The sequence below is a fragment of the Coregonus clupeaformis genome, chromosome 17 (genome assembly GCF_020615455.1).
Source record: "Coregonus clupeaformis isolate EN_2021a chromosome 17, ASM2061545v1, whole genome shotgun sequence".
Lineage (NCBI taxonomy): Eukaryota > Metazoa > Chordata > Actinopteri > Salmoniformes > Salmonidae > Coregonus > Coregonus clupeaformis.
This window is the reverse complement of record NC_059208.1, coordinates 66,334,099-66,355,633: the sequence shown is the minus strand read 5'-3', so window position 1 is coordinate 66,355,633 and position 21,535 is coordinate 66,334,099. Positions and strand designations below refer to the sequence as shown.

General features: G+C 43.8%; 1 protein-coding gene across 2 annotated transcripts in view; it reads left to right on the top strand.

Moving 5' to 3' along the window:
• LOC121586874 (mitogen-activated protein kinase kinase kinase 5-like) overlaps positions 1-20,969 on the top strand; it is a 28,385-nt gene extending 7,416 nt beyond the window's left edge. The window contains exons 9-28 of one of the 2 annotated variants that reach the window (XM_045226461.1): positions 1,253-1,403; positions 1,818-1,922; positions 2,306-2,358; positions 3,120-3,215; positions 3,825-3,909; positions 4,576-4,709; positions 5,368-5,495; positions 13,373-13,509; positions 13,838-13,943; positions 14,117-14,274; positions 14,506-14,698; positions 15,216-15,387; positions 15,702-15,873; positions 16,460-16,642; positions 17,121-17,226; positions 17,954-18,197; positions 18,514-18,626; positions 19,396-19,493; positions 19,782-19,858; positions 20,147-20,969. In XM_045226461.1, coding sequence (XP_045082396.1) covers positions 1,253-1,403; positions 1,818-1,922; positions 2,306-2,358; positions 3,120-3,215; positions 3,825-3,909; positions 4,576-4,709; positions 5,368-5,495; positions 13,373-13,509; positions 13,838-13,943; positions 14,117-14,274; positions 14,506-14,698; positions 15,216-15,387; positions 15,702-15,873; positions 16,460-16,642; positions 17,121-17,226; positions 17,954-18,197; positions 18,514-18,626; positions 19,396-19,493; positions 19,782-19,858; positions 20,147-20,255 — 2,620 coding nt within the window. In that variant the 3' untranslated portion in view covers positions 20,256-20,969. Of the gene's footprint in view, positions 1-1,252; positions 1,404-1,817; positions 1,923-2,305; positions 2,359-3,119; positions 3,216-3,824; positions 3,910-4,575; positions 4,710-5,367; positions 5,496-13,372; positions 13,510-13,837; positions 13,944-14,116; positions 14,275-14,505; positions 14,699-15,215; positions 15,388-15,701; positions 15,874-16,456; positions 16,643-17,120; positions 17,227-17,953; positions 18,198-18,513; positions 18,627-19,395; positions 19,494-19,781; positions 19,859-20,146 lie in introns of both variants that reach the window. The other variant, XM_041903890.2, reaches the window with a different exon arrangement.
• The last annotated feature ends 566 nt before the right edge of the window (positions 20,970-21,535 follow it).

Below are 21,535 nucleotides of genomic sequence, written 5' to 3'. Positions count from 1 at the left end.
GTCTGAGTTTTGAACGACCCTTCCCCCCCTTTTGTTCCATGCTGGCTGAAGAACTAGCTAGCCAGTAACTAGCGAACACCAGACACAGATGAAAGGGGAAACCTATAAGTATCTTTGCCATAGATGAATGTCTTCCTCTCTCCCTCCCCTCCCGGAGGACCTGAGTCCTAGGACCTTGCCTCAGGACTACCTGGCCTGATGACTCCTTGCTGTCCCCAGTACACCTGGTTGTGCTGCTGTTCCAGTTTCAACTCTTCTGCCTGCGGCTATGGAACCCTGACCTGTTCACCGGTCGTGCTACCTTGTCCCAGACCTGCAGTTTTCAACTCTCTCTCTCTACCGCACCTGCTATTTCAACCTCTAATTGCCCGGCTATGAAAAGCCAAGTGACATTTACTCCTGATGTACTGACCTGTTGCAACCTCTACAACCACTGTGATTATTATTTGACCCTGCTGGCCATCTATGAACGGTTGGAACATCTTGGAGAAAAATCTGGCCTTAATGGCCATGTACTGTTATAATCTCCACCCGGCACAGCCAGAAGGGGACTGGCCACCCCTCAGAGCCTGGTTCCTCTCTAGGTTTCTTCCTAGGTTTCTGCATTTCTAGGGAGTTTTTCCTAGCCACCGTGCTTCTACATCTGCATTGCTTGCTGTTTGGGGTTTTAGGCTGGGTTTCTGTATAGCACTTTGTGACATCTGCTGATGTAAAAAGGGCTTTATAAATACATTTGATTGATTGATTGATAGGAGAAACCTGTTATTTGATGTCACCCTGCAGTCGAATTTTGGCAACAGTAGACTAGCTAGCTATGTAAACCACACCCCTCTGCGAACACACCTTCTGTGCTGATGGTTACGAGGCGGTACTTATTTAAATTAGGTAAGAGAATAAGACGTTACCATTGGTGTATTAAAATGAGGGCTTTATGTGATGTCACACGTTCCTAAATAATCCCGCCATCTGAATTCAAGTTTTTGACACGGGGAGGGGACCAGTAACTTTATGATCAGACTTGATCAATGTACCAGCAACAGCCATTTTTCATACTTTGGTCATCCTACTTTGATCTGGTTTCATCCATTTGATGAAAAACTTGATTTTGACTATGCGGGACCTTTAATGTTAAATATACTGTCCATTTAGAGGACCCCTTTCCCCTAAGCAAAATTTGGTATGGCCTCTTTAAGGTCAATGTTTTGAACTTTTATTTTGATATTCAAATACTTATTTGTATCTTTCTTTTGAGGTATGTGGGCTCGATCATGGAGACGTTCATCTTGTACCGTCAGTTCACCAAGCCCCCAGAGGTGAAACCTGCTAAACAGGAGACTGTGGACTTCTGGATGGAGCTGATGCTGCAAGCCTGCAAGCCCACTGTTTCCACTGACCGCTGCCCAGTAAGACCTCACCACAGCTCCCAGTACATTCAGCTTTATTTAGTTAGAGCATAGCAGCATGTTGCTAAGACACTCTGTCAGACTCCACCACTCCCAGTACTCCCAGTTCCTCAAACCCACATTGCTTTGTGAGACCTCAATAGATTCTCTCTGTCTAGTATATAACAGTTCTGGGCATTCAAATGCAGTGCAGTAAAAAACATTTGCTTTAACATGGATTTAACTGCACCGTCAGGGGCCTATTTTACATTACATGGTTAGATAATTGCTAATGAAGTTGGCACTTGGCGTCACCCTTCCGGGAGAGTTTGTCACATTAACAATGTACAGTACCTTTCTGCAGCAAAAGTATTTGGAAAAGTAACCTTTTAATGCCAAGAACTGTTATCACCATTAACCATTGCCGTTCCTCAGGTTCTGATCCTGGAGCCGACCAAAGTGTTCCAGCCCACCATAGTGTGTGTGAGTGAGGAGGATGACAGCTGCACGGTTCAGCTCAACCACATCACACCCCTAAAGGTACAGACCATGTTTGGCATGACAATGACCATAAGAATTGGCTATACAGCACAAGCAGATCTGGGAACAGCTAAACAGACCCCCTAGATATTTAACTGCTGAGTTAACTGTACAGGTCTACAGTTTTCAACCTATCAAGACATTGAAAGTGGTTATACAGGAATGGTGTGAGACAGAATGGTGTATTTAACCAGAATAGGCGTGGAGTGTTTTCATAACAGCACCACGTCGGTGAGGGGAAAGAAGATATGCCTCATCGCCTGATGAGGGTACGTGTGCGCCCGCGTGTGTGTGCAGGCGCGTGCATACTTTGTGTGTGTGTGTGTGTGTTTAGACTGTTGAGTGAGCATTTTGAACAGTCTGCCATGTCTTCCCTTCCATAGAAAGGCCAGAAAGCCCAGTGGACTTTCCCAGCCTCGCAAATCCGGGGAGTGAGGTACGGTAACAGACAGTACAGAGTGTGCTAACATTCCTAGGCTAAGTTCCAGGCCCTGTGGTGCGTGTCGTGTTCAGGCCTGCAGCCCATACACATCACCAGGGCTAGTCTAACAGACCTAAGTTCAAATACTATTTGAAATCTTTCAGCGTTTGCTTTAGCCTCCCTGGACTTCCAGATGGGCGGAGTTTGCAGGTTTGCGACTACTCTATTGGTTCCATTGTGCCAGGCAAGCTCAATCAAGCCCAGCTAAAGGATTTGAAAGGATTTCAAATAGTATTTGAATGCAGCTTGAGGTCTACTGAGTCTATACACTTTAACTGTCTGGTGGACTTGGCCACTGGCCATCAGGGCGTTTTTGTCTGTGCTGTTTTCAAAGACTGTGACTGGATGTGTGTGTCAGTGTCTATTTGGCTGTGGATCAATATCACTGTGTACTTTACCCTTGTTTTGCCTACCGAACTGCCTCCAGGGCAATAGGTAGATTTCTTTCCTTTCAGTTTATATTTGCAACACTATCACCTGGTGGCTTCAAACGTATACTACACGAGATAGAAAGAAAACGTTCTTCTCTGAATTGGAGAGCCCCATATTGAATGTGTTATTATGGGCTTTTCTTGTCTTTATTCATATTCCCTTAACTTTGTTTGCCTGCATTGGTATTTTGAGTATACTTGTTGTTATTTCATTGTGATGCCGCTGTCAGCTTTGAAGTGTTGTGTAGTTCCTAATCCCCCTCTTTAACCTTTTGACCTGTTCAGTGTTTCAAAGTTTGACGAGCGTAGCTGCTTCCTGTATGTCCTGGAGAACTCAGATGACTTCCAACTCTGCTTTCCCAGCGAGTTGCACTGTAAAGGGTGAGTCACACACACTTGCACATACACACACACACACCCTTTAGCCCAGCTGTCTAGCAGGAAGGGGTGTAACAACCAACCATATCAACCATTGATTCATTCCCCACATTCTTCACATAAAACATACAGATTGGGCCTGTTCATTCAACCATTATCACATTATTGGATTGTGTTGACATGACAACTCTGTTAATGTTTATTTTACTCTGGCGTAGTGAAAATAGAGCCTGCTTCACTCTCCCCTTTCTGTGAGGATTAATAGGTGTGTGTATTTTAAATTGTGTGCTAATACAGTACATTATTAGGTAGGTGTTGTGTATTGGGATACAGTCAATTCCAAGACTTTCTGAGAAGGAAGGAAATAGGAAGTGGTTTTCATAGTAGTATTTGCGGAATCAGTGAAAGGCAAATAACTGGCAATCAAAAGGTCACCTTTAATACGTCATGACCTATAAGATTGATAACAGTGCTGTGTACTGAATTTGATTGTGTGTGTTTCAGCAGATTTATCTCTGATTTTCCTGTGACGTCCATGAATATATGACTCACATGTATTTGAACAGTTTTTCTATATGATTTAGTTTCTTGTGTGTGCTATTGCTCCATCAGGTTCTGTGAGCTGGTCAACTCTCTCCTAAGCCAGGCAGAAGCCCCAGTGGAGTACCCCAGCGAGCTCACTGGAGGATTACTGGAGGTCAGCTAGGCTCTTTCTCAATTCATCTTTCTTCGATTTCCTCTCTTCTTGCCTCCTTCTGAAAACGCATTGGAAAGCAGGGTTCGAGGGGAGAGACATTGGACCTTCTCCTCCAATATGGTTGAAAAGGAGGTGAGGAGAAAGGATTCAAGGAATTGCGGAGAGACAAATTGAGAGAGGGCCGTAGAATCCTAGAATCCTCCCTCTCGAGGCTGCTTTTCTATTTTTGACCCCCCTTCTACCCTACCAGTACACAAACAAGCCCTGTCATGATGGGGTCAAAAGGTGAAATGTTTCCCTTAACCGTTGCCAAGTAGTGCTATGTTTACCGTATTCCCGACCCCTTATTTTTGTGTGTGTTAAGTTCCTGGTATTCACAGAACATTGGACTCATTCCAGCAGACCTGGGTTCAAATACTATTTGAAATAACTTCAAATAGTATTTCAGTTCACTTTAGTTCAGAGCAGCAGAAGGTCTCTAAATGAACATTGTTCCATCGCTTTGCGCTCTCACTCAACCTTTTCTGTTGTGGTTGCTTGTGACATTCCTTGCAATATTTCTAACCCACACACTCTCTAAAACACATTTTCAATGACACACACACACACATTTAGTTTCACACCTACCTTCCTGTTGAATGAAACCTTCTCCCTTATCTCCTGCAGTTTATCTATGAGACCAGCGAAAATGGAGAGAAGGTGGTTCTGGGTAAAGGAACCTATGGCGTGGTGTATGCTGGGAGGGACCTGAGCAACCAAGTCCGCATCGCCATTAAGGAGATCCCAGAGAAAGACAGCACGTATGGAAAACACATTTGTTTTTGACTGGTCCCAGATCTGTTTTTGCTGTATTGTCAAACAATGACCATAGTTGTTGACACGACAGCACAAACAGATCTGTGACCAGGCTACATTTCTTCGCACATTATACCGTAAATCCGAATTATTATTTTAGCCTAATACGTATAATATATTATACAATTGTGAGTGAAACGATAAGTGATGAATGCACAGATGTTTTCCTCAGCATGCCAAATGTGTAATGGTTCTCTGTGGAGGAAAAAAATGTGTCCAGTGTCCCCATAGCTCTACACTGGAATCTACTCCCTGAAGAGATGGATGTCTATTTTGATTTTTCCATTCCTTGTTTACGAGGAAATGTTAGTACTTAGTTCCTCTATGGAACTAATGGCCACATAGACCAAAGCAGCATATGACGGGTGCTTGTAAAGCTCTCATCAAATTCATACAGTATGGTCACAGCTACACCATGTCAATGTCAGCACAACTGCAAGATTAGAGTGTGTGACTTTTATGTTGTTTTTCAATGACAGCACAGCTAGCGCTAACATCATTTATGTTTTGTAGCAATGTTGTTATAACGGCAGATGTACACTGTCCCATTTGGTAATGCTATGCTAATCTGGTTGGTTTTCTCACCATCTCTGTGAATCTCAGTTACTCCCAGCCTCTGCATGAGGAGATGGCTCTGCACAAGAGGCTGAAGCACAGGAACATCGTTCAGTACCTGGGCTCTCTGAGTCAGGACGGCTTCATCAAGATCTTTATGGAGGAGGTTCCTGGAGGTACAGAGCATAGAAATATAATCTATTTCAAATATATTCTAGATTAAATCTCATTCCGTTTCTATTGTCCCATAAACCAGGTCACACAGAACCAGTTTATTCAGTGTTCAAATTTCAACTTTCTCTACTACAAATGATTTGTCTGTCTTTCAGTCTTTCTCTCTATCACTCCTTCACTCAGTATGTACAGTATTCATTCATTCTCTCACGAACGGAAGTTTTGCAAATCTTATACTGCCCTGTATTAACTTTTAAACTGCCATATAACTAAGGGTTTCAGTATTCAGTTCTCAGTTTGTGTGTCTCTCTACTACTCATTCGCCTTCTTTCATTCTCTCTCCACCACTCACACACTCTGGTACTGTATTCACTCATTCTCTCTCCACCACTCACACACTCTGGTACTGTATTCACTCATTCTCTCTCCACCACTCACACACTCTGGTACTGTATTCACTCATTCTCTCTCCACCACTCACACACTCTGGTACTGTATTCACTCATTCTCTCTCCACCACTCACACACTCTGGTACTGTATTCACTCATTCTCTCTCCACCACTCACACACTCTGGTACTGTATTCACTCATTCTCTCTCCACCACTCACACACTCTGGTACTGTATTCACTCATTCTCTCTCCACCACTCACACACTCTGGTACTGTATTCACTCATTCTCTCTCCACCACTCACACACTCTGGTACTGTATTCACTCATTCTCTCTCCACCACTCACACACTCTGGTACTGTATTCACTCATTCTCTCATTAATACTTTCAGTATTGCTCATCTTTCTCTGCTCCCCTAAATATGAAACTGTCATTCAAATCAAATGTTATTTGTCACGTGCCAAATACAATAGGTGTAGACTTTACTGTGAAATGCTTACTTACAACCTCCCGAGTGGCGCAGTGGTCTAAGGCACTGCATTGCAGTGCTAGCTGTGCCTCTAGAGATCCTGGTTGGAATCCAGGCTCTGTCGTAGCCGGCCGAGACCGGGAGACCCATGGGGCGGCACACAATTAGCCCAGCGTCGTCCAGGGTAGGGGAGGGAATGGCCGGCAGGGATGTAGCTCAGTTGGTAGAGCATGGCGTTTGCAACGCCAGGGTTGTGGGTTCAATTCCCACGGGGGGCCAGTATGAAAAATAAAAAAATAATGTATGCACTCACTAACTGTAAGTCGCTCAGGATAAGAGCGTCTGCTAAATGACTAAAATGTAAATGTGAAATGTACAAGCCTTTTCCTAACAATGCAGAGTAAAAAATTAAAGGAAATGGCCAAAAAAAGGAAATTGTAACACAAATAACAATAACGAGGCTATATACAAGAAGTACCAGTACTGAGCCAATGTGCAGGGGTACGAGGTAGTTGAGGTAATATGTACATGTAGGTAGGGATAAAAGTGACTAGGCAATCAGGATAGATAATAAACAGAGTAGCAGCAGCGTGTGTGTGTGTGTGTGGCGTCAATATGTGTGTGTGTGTGTGTGTGTGTGAGTGTCAGTGTAGTATGCGTGAGTTTGTGGGTAGAGTCCAGTGAGTGTGCATAGAGCCAGTGCAAGAATGTCAGTACAAAAAAATGCATTCGGAAAGTATTCAGACCCCTTGACTTTTCCACATTTTGTTACGCTACAGCCTTATTCTAAAATTGATTTAAAAAATAAATAATTCTCAATCTACACACACTACCCCATAATGAAAAGGCGAAAACATGTTTTGTTTTGTGCACATGTATTACAAATAAAAACGGAAATACCTTATTTACATAGGTATTCAGACCCTTTGCTATGACACTCGAAATTGATCTCAGGTGCATCCTGTTTCCATTGATCATCCTTGAGATGTTTCTACAACTGGATTGGAGTCCACCTGTGGTAAAGTCAGTTGATTGGACATGATTTGGAAAGGCACACACCTGTCTAGATAAGGTCCCACAGTTGACAGTGCATGTCAGAGCAAAAACCAAGCCATGAAGTCGAAGGAATTGTCCGTAGAGCTCCGAGACAGGATTGTGTTGAGGCACAGATCTGGGGAAGGGTACCAAAAAATGTCTGCAGCATTGAAGGTCCCCAAGAACACCGTGGCCTCCATAATTCTTAAATGGAAGAAGTTTGGAACCACCAAGACTCTTCCTAGAGCTGGCCGCCCGGGCAAACTGAGCAATTGGGGGAGAAGGACCTTGGTCAGGAAGGCGACCAAGAACCCGATGGTCACTCTGGCAGAGCTCCAGAGTTCCTCTGTGGAGATGGGAGAACCTTCCAGGAGGACAACCATCTCTGCAGCACTCCACCAATCAGGCCTTTATGGTAGAGTGGCCAGACGGAAGCCACTCCTCAGTAAAATGCACATGACAGCCCGCTTGGAGTTTGCCAAAAGGCACCTAAAGGACTCTGACCATGAGAAACAAGATTCTCTGGTCTGATGAAACCAAGATTGATCTCTTTGCCCTGAATGCCAAGCGTCACGTCTGTTTTTCAGCGGCAGGGACTGGGAGAATAGTCAGGATCGAGGGAAAGATGAACGGAGCAAAGTACAGAGAGATCCTTGATGAAAACCTGCTCCAGAGCACTCAGGACCTTAGACTGGGGTGAAGCTTCACCTTCCAACAGGACAACGACCCTAAGCTCACAGCCAAGACAATGCAGGAGTGGCTTCGGGACAAGTCTCTGAATATCCTTGAGTGGCCCAGCAAGAGCCCGGACTTGAACCCGATTGAACATCTCTGGAGAGACCTGAAAATAGCTGTGCAGCGACGCTCCCCATCCAACCTGCCAGAGCTTGAGAGGATCTGCAGAGAAGAATGGGAGAAACTCCCCAAATATAGGTGTGCCAAGCTTGTAGCGTCATACGTATCCAAGAAGACTCGAGGCTGTAATTGCTGCCAAAGGTGCTTCAACAAAGTACTGAGTAAAGGGTCTGAATACTTATGTAAATATAATATTTCCGTTTTTATTTGTAATACATTTGCTAACATTTCTAAAACCTGTTTTTGCTTTGTCATTATGGGGTATTGTGTGTAGATTTATGACAAAATCTATTTAATCAATTTTAGAATAAGGCTGTAACATAACAAAATGTGGAAAACATCAAGGGGTCTGAATACTTTCCGAATGCACTATAAATAGTCCGGGTAGCCATTTGAGTAACTGTTCAGCAGTCTTATGGCTTGGGTGTAGAAGCTGTTCAGGAGCCTTTTGGTCCCAGACTTGGTGCTCCGTTACCGCTTGCAGTGCAGTAGCAGAGAGAAGACAAATATTTTCAGCCTCCTGAGGGGGAAGAGGCGTTGTCATTACACCCATGTTGGGAAGCATCACTGACTCAGTATGGAGCAATCACATACAGTGGGGAAAAAAAGTATTTAGTCAGCCACCAATTGTGCAAGTTCTCCCACTTAAAAAGATGAGAGATGCCTGTAATTTTCATCATAGGTACACGTCAACTATGACAGACAAATTGAGGGAAAAAAATCCAGAAAATCACATCGTAGGATTTTTTATGAATTTATTTGCAAATTATGGTGGAAAATAAGTATTTGGTCACGTACAAACAAGCAAGATTTCTGGCTCTCACAGACCTGTAACTTCTTCTTTAAGAGGCTCCTCTGTCCTCCACTCGTTACCTGTATTAATGGCACCTGTTTGAACTTGTTATCAGTATAAAAGACACCTGTCCACAACCTCAAACAGTCACACTCCAAACTCCACTATGGCCAAGACCAAAGAGCTGTCAAAGGACACCAGAAACAAAATTGTAGACCTGCACCAGGCTGGGAAGACTGAATCTGCAATAGGTAAGCAGCTTGGTTTGAAGAAATCAACTGTGGGAGCAATTATTAGGAAATGGAAGACATACAAGACCACTGATAATCTCCCCTCGATCTGGGGCTCCACGCAAGATCTCACCCCTTGGGGTCAAAATGATCACAAGAACGGTGAGCAAAAATCCCAGAACCACACGGGGGGACCTAGTGAATGACCTGCAGAGAGCTGGGACCAAAGTAACAAAGCCTACCATCAGTAACACACTACGCCGCCAGGGACTCAAATCCTGCAGTGCAAGACGTGTCCCCCTGCTTAAGCCAGTACATGTCCAGGCCCGTCTGAAGTGCATTTGGATGATCCAGAAGAGGATTGGGAGAATGTCATATGGTCAGATGAAACCAAAATAGAACTTTTTGGTAAAAACTCAACTCGTCATGTTTGGAGGACAAAGAATGCTGAGTTGCATCCAAAGAACACCATACCTACTGTGAAGCATGGGGGTGGAAACATCATGCTTTGGGGCTGTTTTTCTGCAAAGGGACCAGGACGACTGATCCGTGTAAAGGAAAGAATGAATGGGGCCATGTATCGTGAGATTTTGAGTGAAAACCTCCTTCCATCAGCAAGGGCATTGAAGATGAAATGTGGCTGAGTCTTTCAGCATGACAATGATCCCAAACACACCGCCCGGGCAACGAAGGAGTGGCTTCGTAAGAAGCATTTCAAGGTCCTGGAGTGGCCTAGCCAGTCTCCAGAACTCAACCCCCATAGAAAATCTTTGGAGGGAGTTGAAAGTCTGTGTTGCCCAGCGACAGCCTCAAAACATCACTGCTCTAGAGGAGATCTGCATGGAGGAATGGGCCAAAATACCAGAAACAGTGTGTGAAAACCTTGTGAAGACTTACAGAAAACGTTTGACCTGTGTCATTGCCAACAAAGGGTATATAACAAAGTATTGAGAAACTTTTGTTATTGACCAAATACTTATTTTCCACCATCATTTGCAAATAAATTCATTAAAAATCCTACAATGTGATTTTCTGGATTATTTTTTCTCATTTTGCCTGTCATAGTTGACGTGTACCTATGATGAAAATTACAGGCCTCTCTCATCTTTTTAAGTGGGAGAACTTGCACAATTGGTGGCTGACTAAATACTTTTTTTCCCCACTGTAAGTGATAATAAAAAGGAGGGGATAGCATTCACATGTTATCATTATAAAAAGGATGGCACAAATCACACCCTACAATTTCAGCTACATGCTCTTGTGAAGGGTTAGTGAAAACCACCGGAACGTTACGAAATGATCGTATTTTAGTTTCTAGTAAGTCTGTGTCTGGAGGTCTTTTGGTGTTTGTGTGTCAAGAACGTTGAGAGACGGGTCAGACCAAGGTGCAGCGTGGTATGCGAACATGTTTATTAAACTGGATAAACACTGACAAAACAACAAACGGCAACAAAACGTGACGTCGGAAGGCTATACACTAACAAGCCAAACACACCGAAACACAAACAAGATCCCACAACCCAGGCAGGCAAACTGGCTGCCTAAGTATGATCCCCAATCAGAGACAATGAGCAACAGCTGCCTCTGATTGGGAATCACACCTGGTCAAACATAGAACTACAAAACAGATTTTCACACCCTGACCAAATTACCCAAATAATAAGTCTCTCCAGGTCAGGGCGTGACAGTGTGTGTGTGTGTGTGTCTAATTCAGTGCAATAGCTACAGGCAGGATATCACACAGGAAGTGTGGGTGTTTCCACTATCTCAGCAATTGAGAAAAAGGGATTTCACAATGCAATGAAGTCACTGATATACCAGTGTTAAAAAAAGTGAAAATACTTCAGACATTTTATCATTGTGAATATCCTGGGCCTTGTTTCCCAGAGCCTTCGTAGCGCTAAGATCATCGTTAGAACCTTCTTACCTTGTATCTTTAGTAGCCGAGGTGTTTCCCAGAGCCTTCGTTAGTAATGTGGCACATCTAGTGATCCAGACCACTCGTAGAGCAGCCAAAGTGCATCGTCCGAAGATTCACAGAAGATCTTTGCTAAACATAGAATCAAGATGGTTATGCTATCTGTCTGACTGGGACTGCCGATATCTTCAGAACCAAGTTGACTACAAATACAAAGTTGCCAAAGTATTTGCAATTGTTACAAACAAGTGAAGAATAAAATTATGCATCGAATGAAAACCGAGATGACTGCATTAAAATATACATAGCCTACATAGGCTATTTCAATCATATTGAAATCAATGTCATGTTAAATGTGGTCCTCTGTAGCTCAACTGGTAGAGCACGGCGCTTGAAACGCCAAGGTAGTGGGTTCGAGCCCCGGGACCACCCATACACAAAAATGTATGCATGCATGACTGTAAGTCGCTTTGGATAAAAGCGTCTGCTAAATGGCATATTATTATTATTATTATTATATTAAATCAATTGAGTTCTATTTTGCGACTAGGATATTGTCTGTCATTTTTGCTTCAAAGTGTTTCATGATGTACAGTGGGGAGAACAAGTATTTGATACACTGCCGATTTTGCAGGTTTTCCTACTTACAAAGCATGTAGAGGTCTGTAATTTTTATCATAGGTACACTTCAACTGTGAGAGACGGAATCTAAAACAAAAATCCAGAAAATCACATTGTATGATTTTTAAGTAATTAATTTGCATTTTATTGCATGACATAAGTATTTGATCACCTACCAACCAGTAAGAATTCCGACTCTCACAGACCTGTTAGTTTTTCTTTAAGAAGCCCTCCTGTTCTCCACTCATTACCTGTATTAACTGCACCTGTTTGAACTCGTTACCTGTATAAAAGACATCTGTCCACACACTCAATCAAACAGACTCCAACCTCTCCACAATGGCCAAGACCAGAGAGCTGTGTAAGGACATCAGGGATAAAATTGTAGACCTGCACAAGGCTGGGATGGGCTACAGGACAATAGGCAAGCAGCTTGGTGAGAAGGCAACAACTGTTGGCGCAATTATTAGAAAATGGAAGAAGTTCAAGATGACAGTCAATCACCCTCGGTCTGGGGCTCCATGCAAGATCTCACCTCGTGGGCTATCAATGATCATGAGGAAGGTGAGGGATCAGCCCAGAACTACACGGCAGGACCTGGTCAATGACCTGAAGAGAGCTGGGACCACAGTCTCAAAGAAAACCATTAGTAACACACTACGCCGTCATGAATTAAAATCCTGCAGCGCACGCAAGGTCCCCCTGCTCAAGACAGCACATGTCCAGGCTCGTCTGAAGTTTGCCAATGACCATCTGGATAAACCAGAGGAGGAATGGGAGAAGGTCATGTGGTCTGATGAGACAAAAATATAGCTTTTTGGTCTAAACTTCACTCGCAGTGTTTGGAGGAGGAAGAAGAAGGATGAGTACAACCCCAAGAACACCATCCCAACCGTGAAGCATGGAGGTGGAAACATCATTCTTTGGGGATGCTTTTCTGCAAAGGGGACAGGACGACTGCACCGTATTGAGGGGAGGATGGATGGGGCCATGTATCGCGAGTTCTTGGCCAACAACCTCCTTCCCTCAGTAAGAGCATTGAAGATGGGTCGTGGCTGGGTCTTCCAGCATGACAATGACCCGAAACACACAGCCAGGGCAACTAAGGAGTGGCTCCGTAAGAAGCATCTCAAGGTCCTGGAGTGGCCTAGCCAGTCTCCAGACCTGAACCCAATAGAAAATCTTTGGAGGGAGCTGAAAATATTAAGTTCTGCTTTTCTGATGTATCAAATACTTATGTCATGCAATAAAATGCTAATTAATTATTTAAAAATCATACAATGTGAATTTCTGGATTTTTGTTTTAGATTCTGTCTCTCACAGTTGAAGTGTACCTATGATAAAAATTCCAGACCTCTACATGCTTTGTAAGTAGGAAAACCTGCAAAATCGGCAGTGTATCAAATACTTGTTCTCCCCACTGTATAACGATGCATCTGGTACGTCATCGTAATGCTTAAGTTACATTGCAACTGGGAAATGAGGCCCAGAGGTGTTGCAAATCCTAAATTGAATCCCTTGCATATCTAACCGTAACCCATTCCAATGTCATCTCTCCCATGTAGGAAGCTTGTCCTCTCTCCTGCGTTCCAAATGGGGACCCCTGAAAGACAATGAGGCCACCATCATTTTCTACACCAAGCAGATCCTGGAAGGGCTTAAGTATCTCCATGACAACCAGATAGTCCACAGAGACATCAAGGTGAAGTGTCCGCAAGGATACCATTTATTGTTGTTGTTGCTAAATAAATGTTCAAAAAAGTACCAATACTACAGCAGATTTTTATTCACACTGTCAGAGCTGGGTCGTGTTCATTAGGGACCAAATGGCAGAAAACGGAGTGAAACAGGGAGGGACTTCCTGGACTTAAGAAACACTCCTTTTTGTTTTCCATTTCAAATTGTTTTGCTACGTTGTGCCCTACTGAGCATGACCCTGGTGTATGTTGCTTACTCAACTACTAATGTGTTACCATGTTTTTTTGTGTAGAAAGTGTATCCAGTGTAAGAAACTAGTCATTTCCTCACAGGGTGACAACGTGCTGATTAACACCTACAGTGGTGTTCTGAAGATCTCTGACTTTGGCACCTCGAAACGACTGGCTGGAATCAACCCCTGCACAGAGACCTTTACAGGTTTGTGGGTGTGCGTGTGTTTGTTTGAAGCTTTTGTATGAGTGTGGTTGGGTATGTGGCCATTCTTTTTGCATATGAACATTGTATTTGACTTTGTTGGTATGAATATTATTTACATGTGTTGCCTACATGTTTGTGTAGGCAGGTGTCTAAATGTCTCTGTGGTGTTGTAGGGACCCTGCAGTACATGGCTCCAGAGATCATCGACCAGGGCCCGCGGGGTTATGGGAAGCCTGCAGACATCTGGTCCTTGGGCTGTACCATCATAGAGATGGCCACGGGGAAACCACCCTTCCACGAGCTGGGCAGCCCACAGGCAGCCATGTTCAAGGTAATCTTTCTCTTAGAAACCAAAAGGTTTGGTAATTAGTATGTTATTACATTGTAGCCTATACCTTGTAAGTACCTCTGAATATCAAACTGAAGACCGACTGAAACAGATAGGGTCTACCTGAACTTGTCCAATAAGAAACTCAGTTTCCGTTGCAAAATGTTTTTTACGTTGCATGCCCTACTGAACACAACCCTGAAGTGTATGTACTCTGTTCCCGTCTCCCTCTAGGTTGGTATGTTCAAGATCCACCCGGAGGTGCCGGAGTGTATGTCAGGTGAGGCCAAAGGCTGCATCATGAGCTGCTTCACCCCGGACCCAGACAACAGAGCCACGGCCTCTGAGCTGCTCAAGGACTCCTTCCTCAAGTCCACCTCCCGGAGGAAGGCCAAGCCCCAGCCTGACACACTGCCTACGGATGCTGGTGAATCATCATCATCATTGTTATAGTTATAGATAATGTTAATTTAAATCACCATTATCATCATAGTTATCGTCATCATCATTTTTATAGTCATCATTATCATCATCAATCATCATCAGTGCCAGAGTCTGGTCTTGTGGTAGCACTGCCTACTCCGGACCACATACCCCCCGACGATGGTAACGCACGCCCTTTCTTGGCCACTCCTATCTGTGCCGTCTACTATGTCTATCTGTCTATTTGTCTATCTGTCTATCCGTCTCTGCTTCTTTTAAAAATACAAATAAAATACAAAACGGGATCTGAATTTCGATCTCCTTTTAAAAAGGGAAAAAAAGAATCATCATTATAGTTTCAATCGCCAGACTTATTATTCATTATTTTCATAATTGTCAGAAATATTAATGGTTATTGCCCTTGTCTGTGTATTGTCTTCCTAATTCAGAAACGCTATGATCATCGCCATTTCCGTCACCATTACTGTGCTAATGACTCTGCCCTGCTTTGTGTCCTGTAGGTGACATCTACCAGCGGAGTATGTCTGTCCCAGTGTCTATACGTGTGACAGATACAGACAGAGACACTGACAGGATGGACCTGTCGTGCTCCTGGGACCTCCGGAGGACTATCTCCCCCCTCAGAGGAAATTACATTACAGAGAGCCCACCCAGCACCAGACGCGTCCTGCCGTGAGTCAAAACATCCTATACCCTCTGGTTCCCAATGTAATTACATCAGATTTGTGAAACAACTTCATTGTAGATCATTGCCTTACTGTAAATGTAATGCAATAGATAACCTAAATTGTCAGAGAAATCCAGCTTCCACCATATTGTCTTATTTTCCAATCACTGCAGATAGAAGGGAGGAGTAGAGGAGAGGTCAGATTTTCAAGCAATTGAGATAGAGCCCATGCTATATATTGCCAAGACCATATTTGTATGGCAGAATGTTTTATCTCGGTGACATTGGTGTCTCTCTGTCTCCCCCTTGTGGTGGCCAGGGTGTCAGAGGAGCCCAGTACTGTGGACATGACGGCTAGTCCAGCCACGTCAGGAGAGAACCTGGGCCTGTTCCTACTGAGGAAGGACAGCGAGAGGAGGGCCACACTGCACAGGATCCTCACTGAGTACATCACCGACGTGGTGCACAACATCCAGAATACATTACCTCAGGTAGAGAGAGCGAGAGATCTCGGGCTTTATGTCTCAAGAGTGTCAGAGTAGGAGTGCTGTTCGAGGCTCAGTTTTGCCTTTTAGGTCATAATAAATAAGACAGGATGGACCTGATCTTAGATCAGTACTTCTACTCTTTGACACTTTTTGAATATGGCCCAGAGAAGTATCTATCCCTTATTGAGATACAGTCAACTCCTGATAAATGCAATGGCTTAGGATTGTTATGAGGGCATGCACTCAACCGATCGGAGCATGCATATATCCAGAGCAATTAAAGACAATGTATGGTAAAATAATAATAATAATAATAATATATGCCATTAAGCAGACTTAGTCATGCGCGCATACATTTTACATATGGGTGGTCCCGGGAAAGCAAACCCACTACCCTGGCGTTACAAGCGCCAATGCTCTACCAACTGAGCTACAAAGGACCACAAGGCACATAGACTGAGTATACCCTTATCAGGTGTCTGCTGTACATTAGGTGTGAAAGAATGAGTGTTTGTCTACATTTGACATTTGTAGGTTTCTTTGCCTATAATCCTTTTATAATGTTTCCTCTCTCCTTGCCTCTAAGCAGACAGACGTTGCGTCCGTGACCTCAGAGCATATCTCTGAGCTGATTGGCTGCCTGCGGGAGAACATCCGCTCTCCAGACAGAAGGCACCTGACCAAGGGCCTGGTGAAGTTGCGCTCCACACTGCTTGCTACTGCAGTACCCCTCAACAACCTGCAAGCAGTGCTCTTCAGCTTCCAGGACGCGGTAGGTCCCTAGGTCACTGGAGATCAGGGTTGTTTGTGTTCATTCGGGCACGCAACGGAAAACATTATAAAACATCTTGCAATTAAAAAATTGTGCATCTTATTGGACTAGTCCAGGAAGTCCCTCCCTGTTCTTTTTCATTTGGTACATAATGAACATTACCCAGGAGTTGCAACGCCAGTCCTTGAGGGCAGTAGCCCTGCCAGTTTCCATTTCTCCCTGGCACGTGAAAGATGACGTACTGTCATTGATTGGCCATATATTTCACACACATGGTTCCCCAGGTATGAGATAGTTAGTGATCACAAGGCAAGGATGGAGAAACAGTGGGAAGGGTGGACGTGGGATTGAACATTGGGAGTCGTATGGAAAATAAAAAAATAATGTATGCCAGGAGTTTTACCACTCGACCACAGGCTCTGCATCACACCCAATACTGTTGTGCTAACCCGTTCTTCTCACTCCCTCGTGTGTGCAGGTGAAAAAAGTGTTGAGGCAGCAGCAGGTGAAACCTCACTGGATGTTTGCTCTGGATAATCTGCTAAGGCAGGCCGTGCAGGACGCCATCACTGTACTGTTACCAGGTAAGAACCAGCAGAGTCGGGCCCAATTCTATCAACTTCTATCAGTTAAATTGGACATGGAAATTCCTTATAGAACAACAGTTCAATTTCATGATATGACTGGAATTTGGAATTGAGTTCATCCTCGCCATTCAAAAACCTCACTACCTCTGCCTCCCGAGTGGCACAGCAGTCTAAGGCACTGCATTGCAGTGCTTGAGGAGTCACTACAGCCCTGGGTTCGATCCCAGGCTGTGTCACAGCCAGCCATGACCGGGAGACCCATGAGGTGGCGCACAATTGGCCCAGCGTCGTCCGGGTTAGGGGAGGGTTTGGCCGGCCGGGATTTCCTTGTCCCATCGCGATCTAGCGACTCCTTGTGGCGGGCCGGGCACCTGTAAGCTGACTTCGGTCGCCAGTTGGACGGTGTTTCCTCCGACACATTGGTGCGGCTGGCTTCCGGGTTAAGCGAGCAGTGTGTCAAGAAGCAGTGCGGCTTGGCAGGGTCGTGTTTCGGAGAACGCATGGCTCTCAACCTTCGCCTCACCAAAGTCCGTAGGGGAGTTGCAGCGATGGGACAAGACTGTAACTACCAATTGGATATCACGAAAATTGGGGAGAAAAAGGGGTAAAAGTACAAAAAATAATAATAATTACAAATAATACTGTATATAAGAATCTCACCACCTCCCAAATCCCCACACACCACACACACACTCCTGCTCACACACACCTCGATGACTTTCAGAGCTCAAGCTCCAGCTGCAGTCTTCCTTTGAGAAGGAGGAGAGTAGCCCAGAGAGAGAGCAGCAGCCCAGTGAGCTAGCAGAGACTCTGCCTGCAGTTTTGTCAGATGACCAGGTGGTGGCGCCAGCTGACACAGAGACCATAGAGGAGGTTCCAGAAAGCCCTTGCTTGCCCAATGGCCTCCAGTACAACACTAACTGTCCCCTCAGTCACGAACTGAGAGATCTACGGCTAGAGACTCGCAGGTTCAGTACCATTTACTTAGCTGTTTATATTACATTTCCAAATGCTTTATTGGTATGACAAAAATGCATTTGTATAGCCATTTTATTCTTTATTCCACATTTGATGTGGGGTTTCCTTTTATTTCACCTCTAGTATAATGGGCTTTAAAATGGAAAGAAAAGAAGGCAATTCCTACAGATTCAGTGAACGATGCCAGCACACCACCAAGGATTACATTGCAACCAGTTACAATATGGGCAGTGAAATGATATGTGTAAATAGTGAAATGTACTGTTACTTCAGACCTGGTCCATAATGACTAAGTGTGTGTTTCAGACTGCTGACCCAGCTGAGTGAGAAAGAGAGGGAATACCAGGAGCTACTGAGGAACTCTGTCCAGAGGAGACAGGATCAGATCGACACTACCAGGAAAACATCAGAACCCACAGGTAATGTTTTCACCTCCTACTCCCTCCCAAAGCAGTCTGACTGTTGCTAATGTCTGCACATTTAGGGCAGGTGTGTTGGTTACCATTATACGTTCTGGTGAAGTACCTTAGTGAGCTAAAATCTGTGTCACTCTGCCACACCTTAGCATGTAGCAAGACCGAACACTCAGTGCCAAAACAATTATGAATATCAACAAAAGAGTTGAGTGTTTGTGTATGCATGTAGACACTTGAGGTTGAAGCTTGTGGTATGACAGTGGCCCCACAGGTTACAGCCTGCCTACTGTAATATTCCTAAAATGGAGAGATGTAATGCCATTGAGACACTTGGTATTAATCAGTAGCTCTATAGGCCTTGTGATTCACACCCTGTGTTTCTAAATCTCTCCACACCTCACCCTCAGGCAGTGGATTTCTGCTCTACTGGTTTGAGTTTAAGGCGTGTAGCTCATTGCTGGTGAGATTCGAGACTTCGAACCAGATGTGTCAGTCATAATAATGATTCGAAACTGGCATAGGAAAATGGTGGACTGTTTTTGTTTATAAGACCCTAATTAACGCTTTTGCTTTGCATCTGTCAGGTTTACTTCCTTTAACCATGTTAAAGTATACTGTTGCGAATAGCCCCGACTGGGACTCAACCTCAGTCCCTGTGACTGTCAGTCTAACACCTTAACCATTACTGAAAATCTGCATTTGAAATACTCAGAGCATGATTGCGCAAACTGGTGACCAGACCATACCAACTTGTCTTCTCATCCTCCTGTAGATACAGAGTTGTCCCTGCAGATAAGTTCTAACCCAGAAGTCAAATCCTTGGTTTTCTGGCTGAAGGCTATCCCAGTAGATCAGGACACCATAGACAAGGTAAGGAACTTCAAAAATACTTTGTGATTTAATGATGTGGGATTGGTTACCAAAATATGGGGTGACTATTGATTGATAGGTAACTACGTGATTGGAATGAACCATCTAACTGGTGAAAAGAGTAAGCCTTAGTCACAAAAGTCTATACCACGAAAAATATATAAAAAAGTAATCCATTATGACTAAATTCTCTTTATAAGGTAGCTCAGTTTCAGTCAGTGTTTGCTAGAGGCTTGTTCTCACTGATGTTGTGTAAGTAGAATTCACGCTGTGTGCTTTTATTTCTAGTTACTCTCTCACGAGTTCACCTTGGACTGTCTCCTCACCATGGCCTGCAGGGATGACTTGATGTACTGTGCCATAAGGTGAACTGCCTCCTCCAATCATGTTCACACATCCTTAAAGCAGAAACAGGAAACAACTGATCTGCACTAGTGAGGAAAACCCACTGTTTTCTGTTTGGATGGTTATGTTATTGTACTGTAAATCGCTGAGATGATATGTGTCAATGTGTATACATGTGAATGTGACCACTGTTCTGTGCAGTCTGAGGGTGTATGGATGTGACACACACACATGGACACACACACACAAACGGTCTGTACTGTAATGGTTGGTTTTTTACTGTAACTGTTCCTGTTTCTCCTCCACAGAGGAGGGATGCTGTGTCGTGTCTGGGCGGCCATCACAACACAGAGGAAGTCACAGTTCAAATCTCAGCTCAGTATACACTCTGAAGAGAGCGAGGACACCATTCTCTGATGGGTCGTGGCCCCATCATGTCACATGTTTCACTAATAGGCTGGTCCTATAAGCACAACATGCTACAGATTTACTGAGTCTGTGAATGTATCTAATAGTTAAGATGCAGGTGTGTGTGTCAGTGTGCGTGTGTGTCGTTTTCTGAGAACAAGATAATCATGGCATGAAAAGTGAACCTACCTTAGTATTTCCCCAAAGTGTTTATATTGAAACTGAAATGGTTACAGAAAGATAGATGGAAAGGATGTGTTTTTCTGTAATTTCTTATTGTGAATAACTGTATTTATAAAACCGGTTCGGAGGAATCTGCCATCTGATTGGCTGAAATGGGGTTCCAAACCATTGACAATTCCCTGATATCCGCACTGCATATGGAAGTGGGAGGGGAGGGGGGGTGTATTTAGGGCCAACAGCTGTGATGTTTTTACCTCAACAGACACTCCATGATACTTTATATTCCATTGTTAGTTTGGTGTGTAGAATAAAACAAAATAACTACTTTCTATTGTACCTCTTTACTGTTCACTCTATCTGAGATCTTAGCAAGACATGTTATTGATGATAAATATCAAAAAAAATTGCGAGAATGTGCACTGGTGACTGGTCATTCAAATAAGTGGGAATAGTGGTGTACATACTGGTGGTGTCTGTAATATGTGTATATGGGTCTTTCTACAAATAAAGGGGCCAATGTGTGTCTTGTACAAAATGTGATATAGGTTTAAATATGATTTTCTTGCAGTTTCACATGTGTATTTACAGGAATAAATGTCTAGGTAGGCATAATGAGACCACCACGCCACCTAGCAACAACAAAACATCTACATGTCACAAGAAACATGGACACTGCATGTTCCTTTGTCATGCCTAGTAGCCAGGTCTGTTTGTGCTTTAGTCAACTTCTCTATAATTTATAGCCATGCTAAACATTCCTGAAGAATGGAAAAGATAAACAGCTTCTATATTTTTTAAATACGATATAATAAAATAATACAATGGGTTCTGTCAAGAAAATCGTTAATAATAATAATGAAATCTATATAATCAGTAAACTCTTCAAGCATTGTGTGTGTGTGCGTGAGTCTGAAAAACTAGCCGTCAAACGCTTGCTTCCTCTGTCCTTGTTTCCTCCACTCCTTGCCTCTCTTTGAAAGTGCATTGGAGCCCGAGGGGAGGAACCTTCACTCCTCTCCCCTAATGTGCTTTGAAAGGGAGGTGAGGAATGGAGGAAACAAGGGAAAATCTCAATTGCATCCTCACATCCTCTCGCCTCCTCAAAA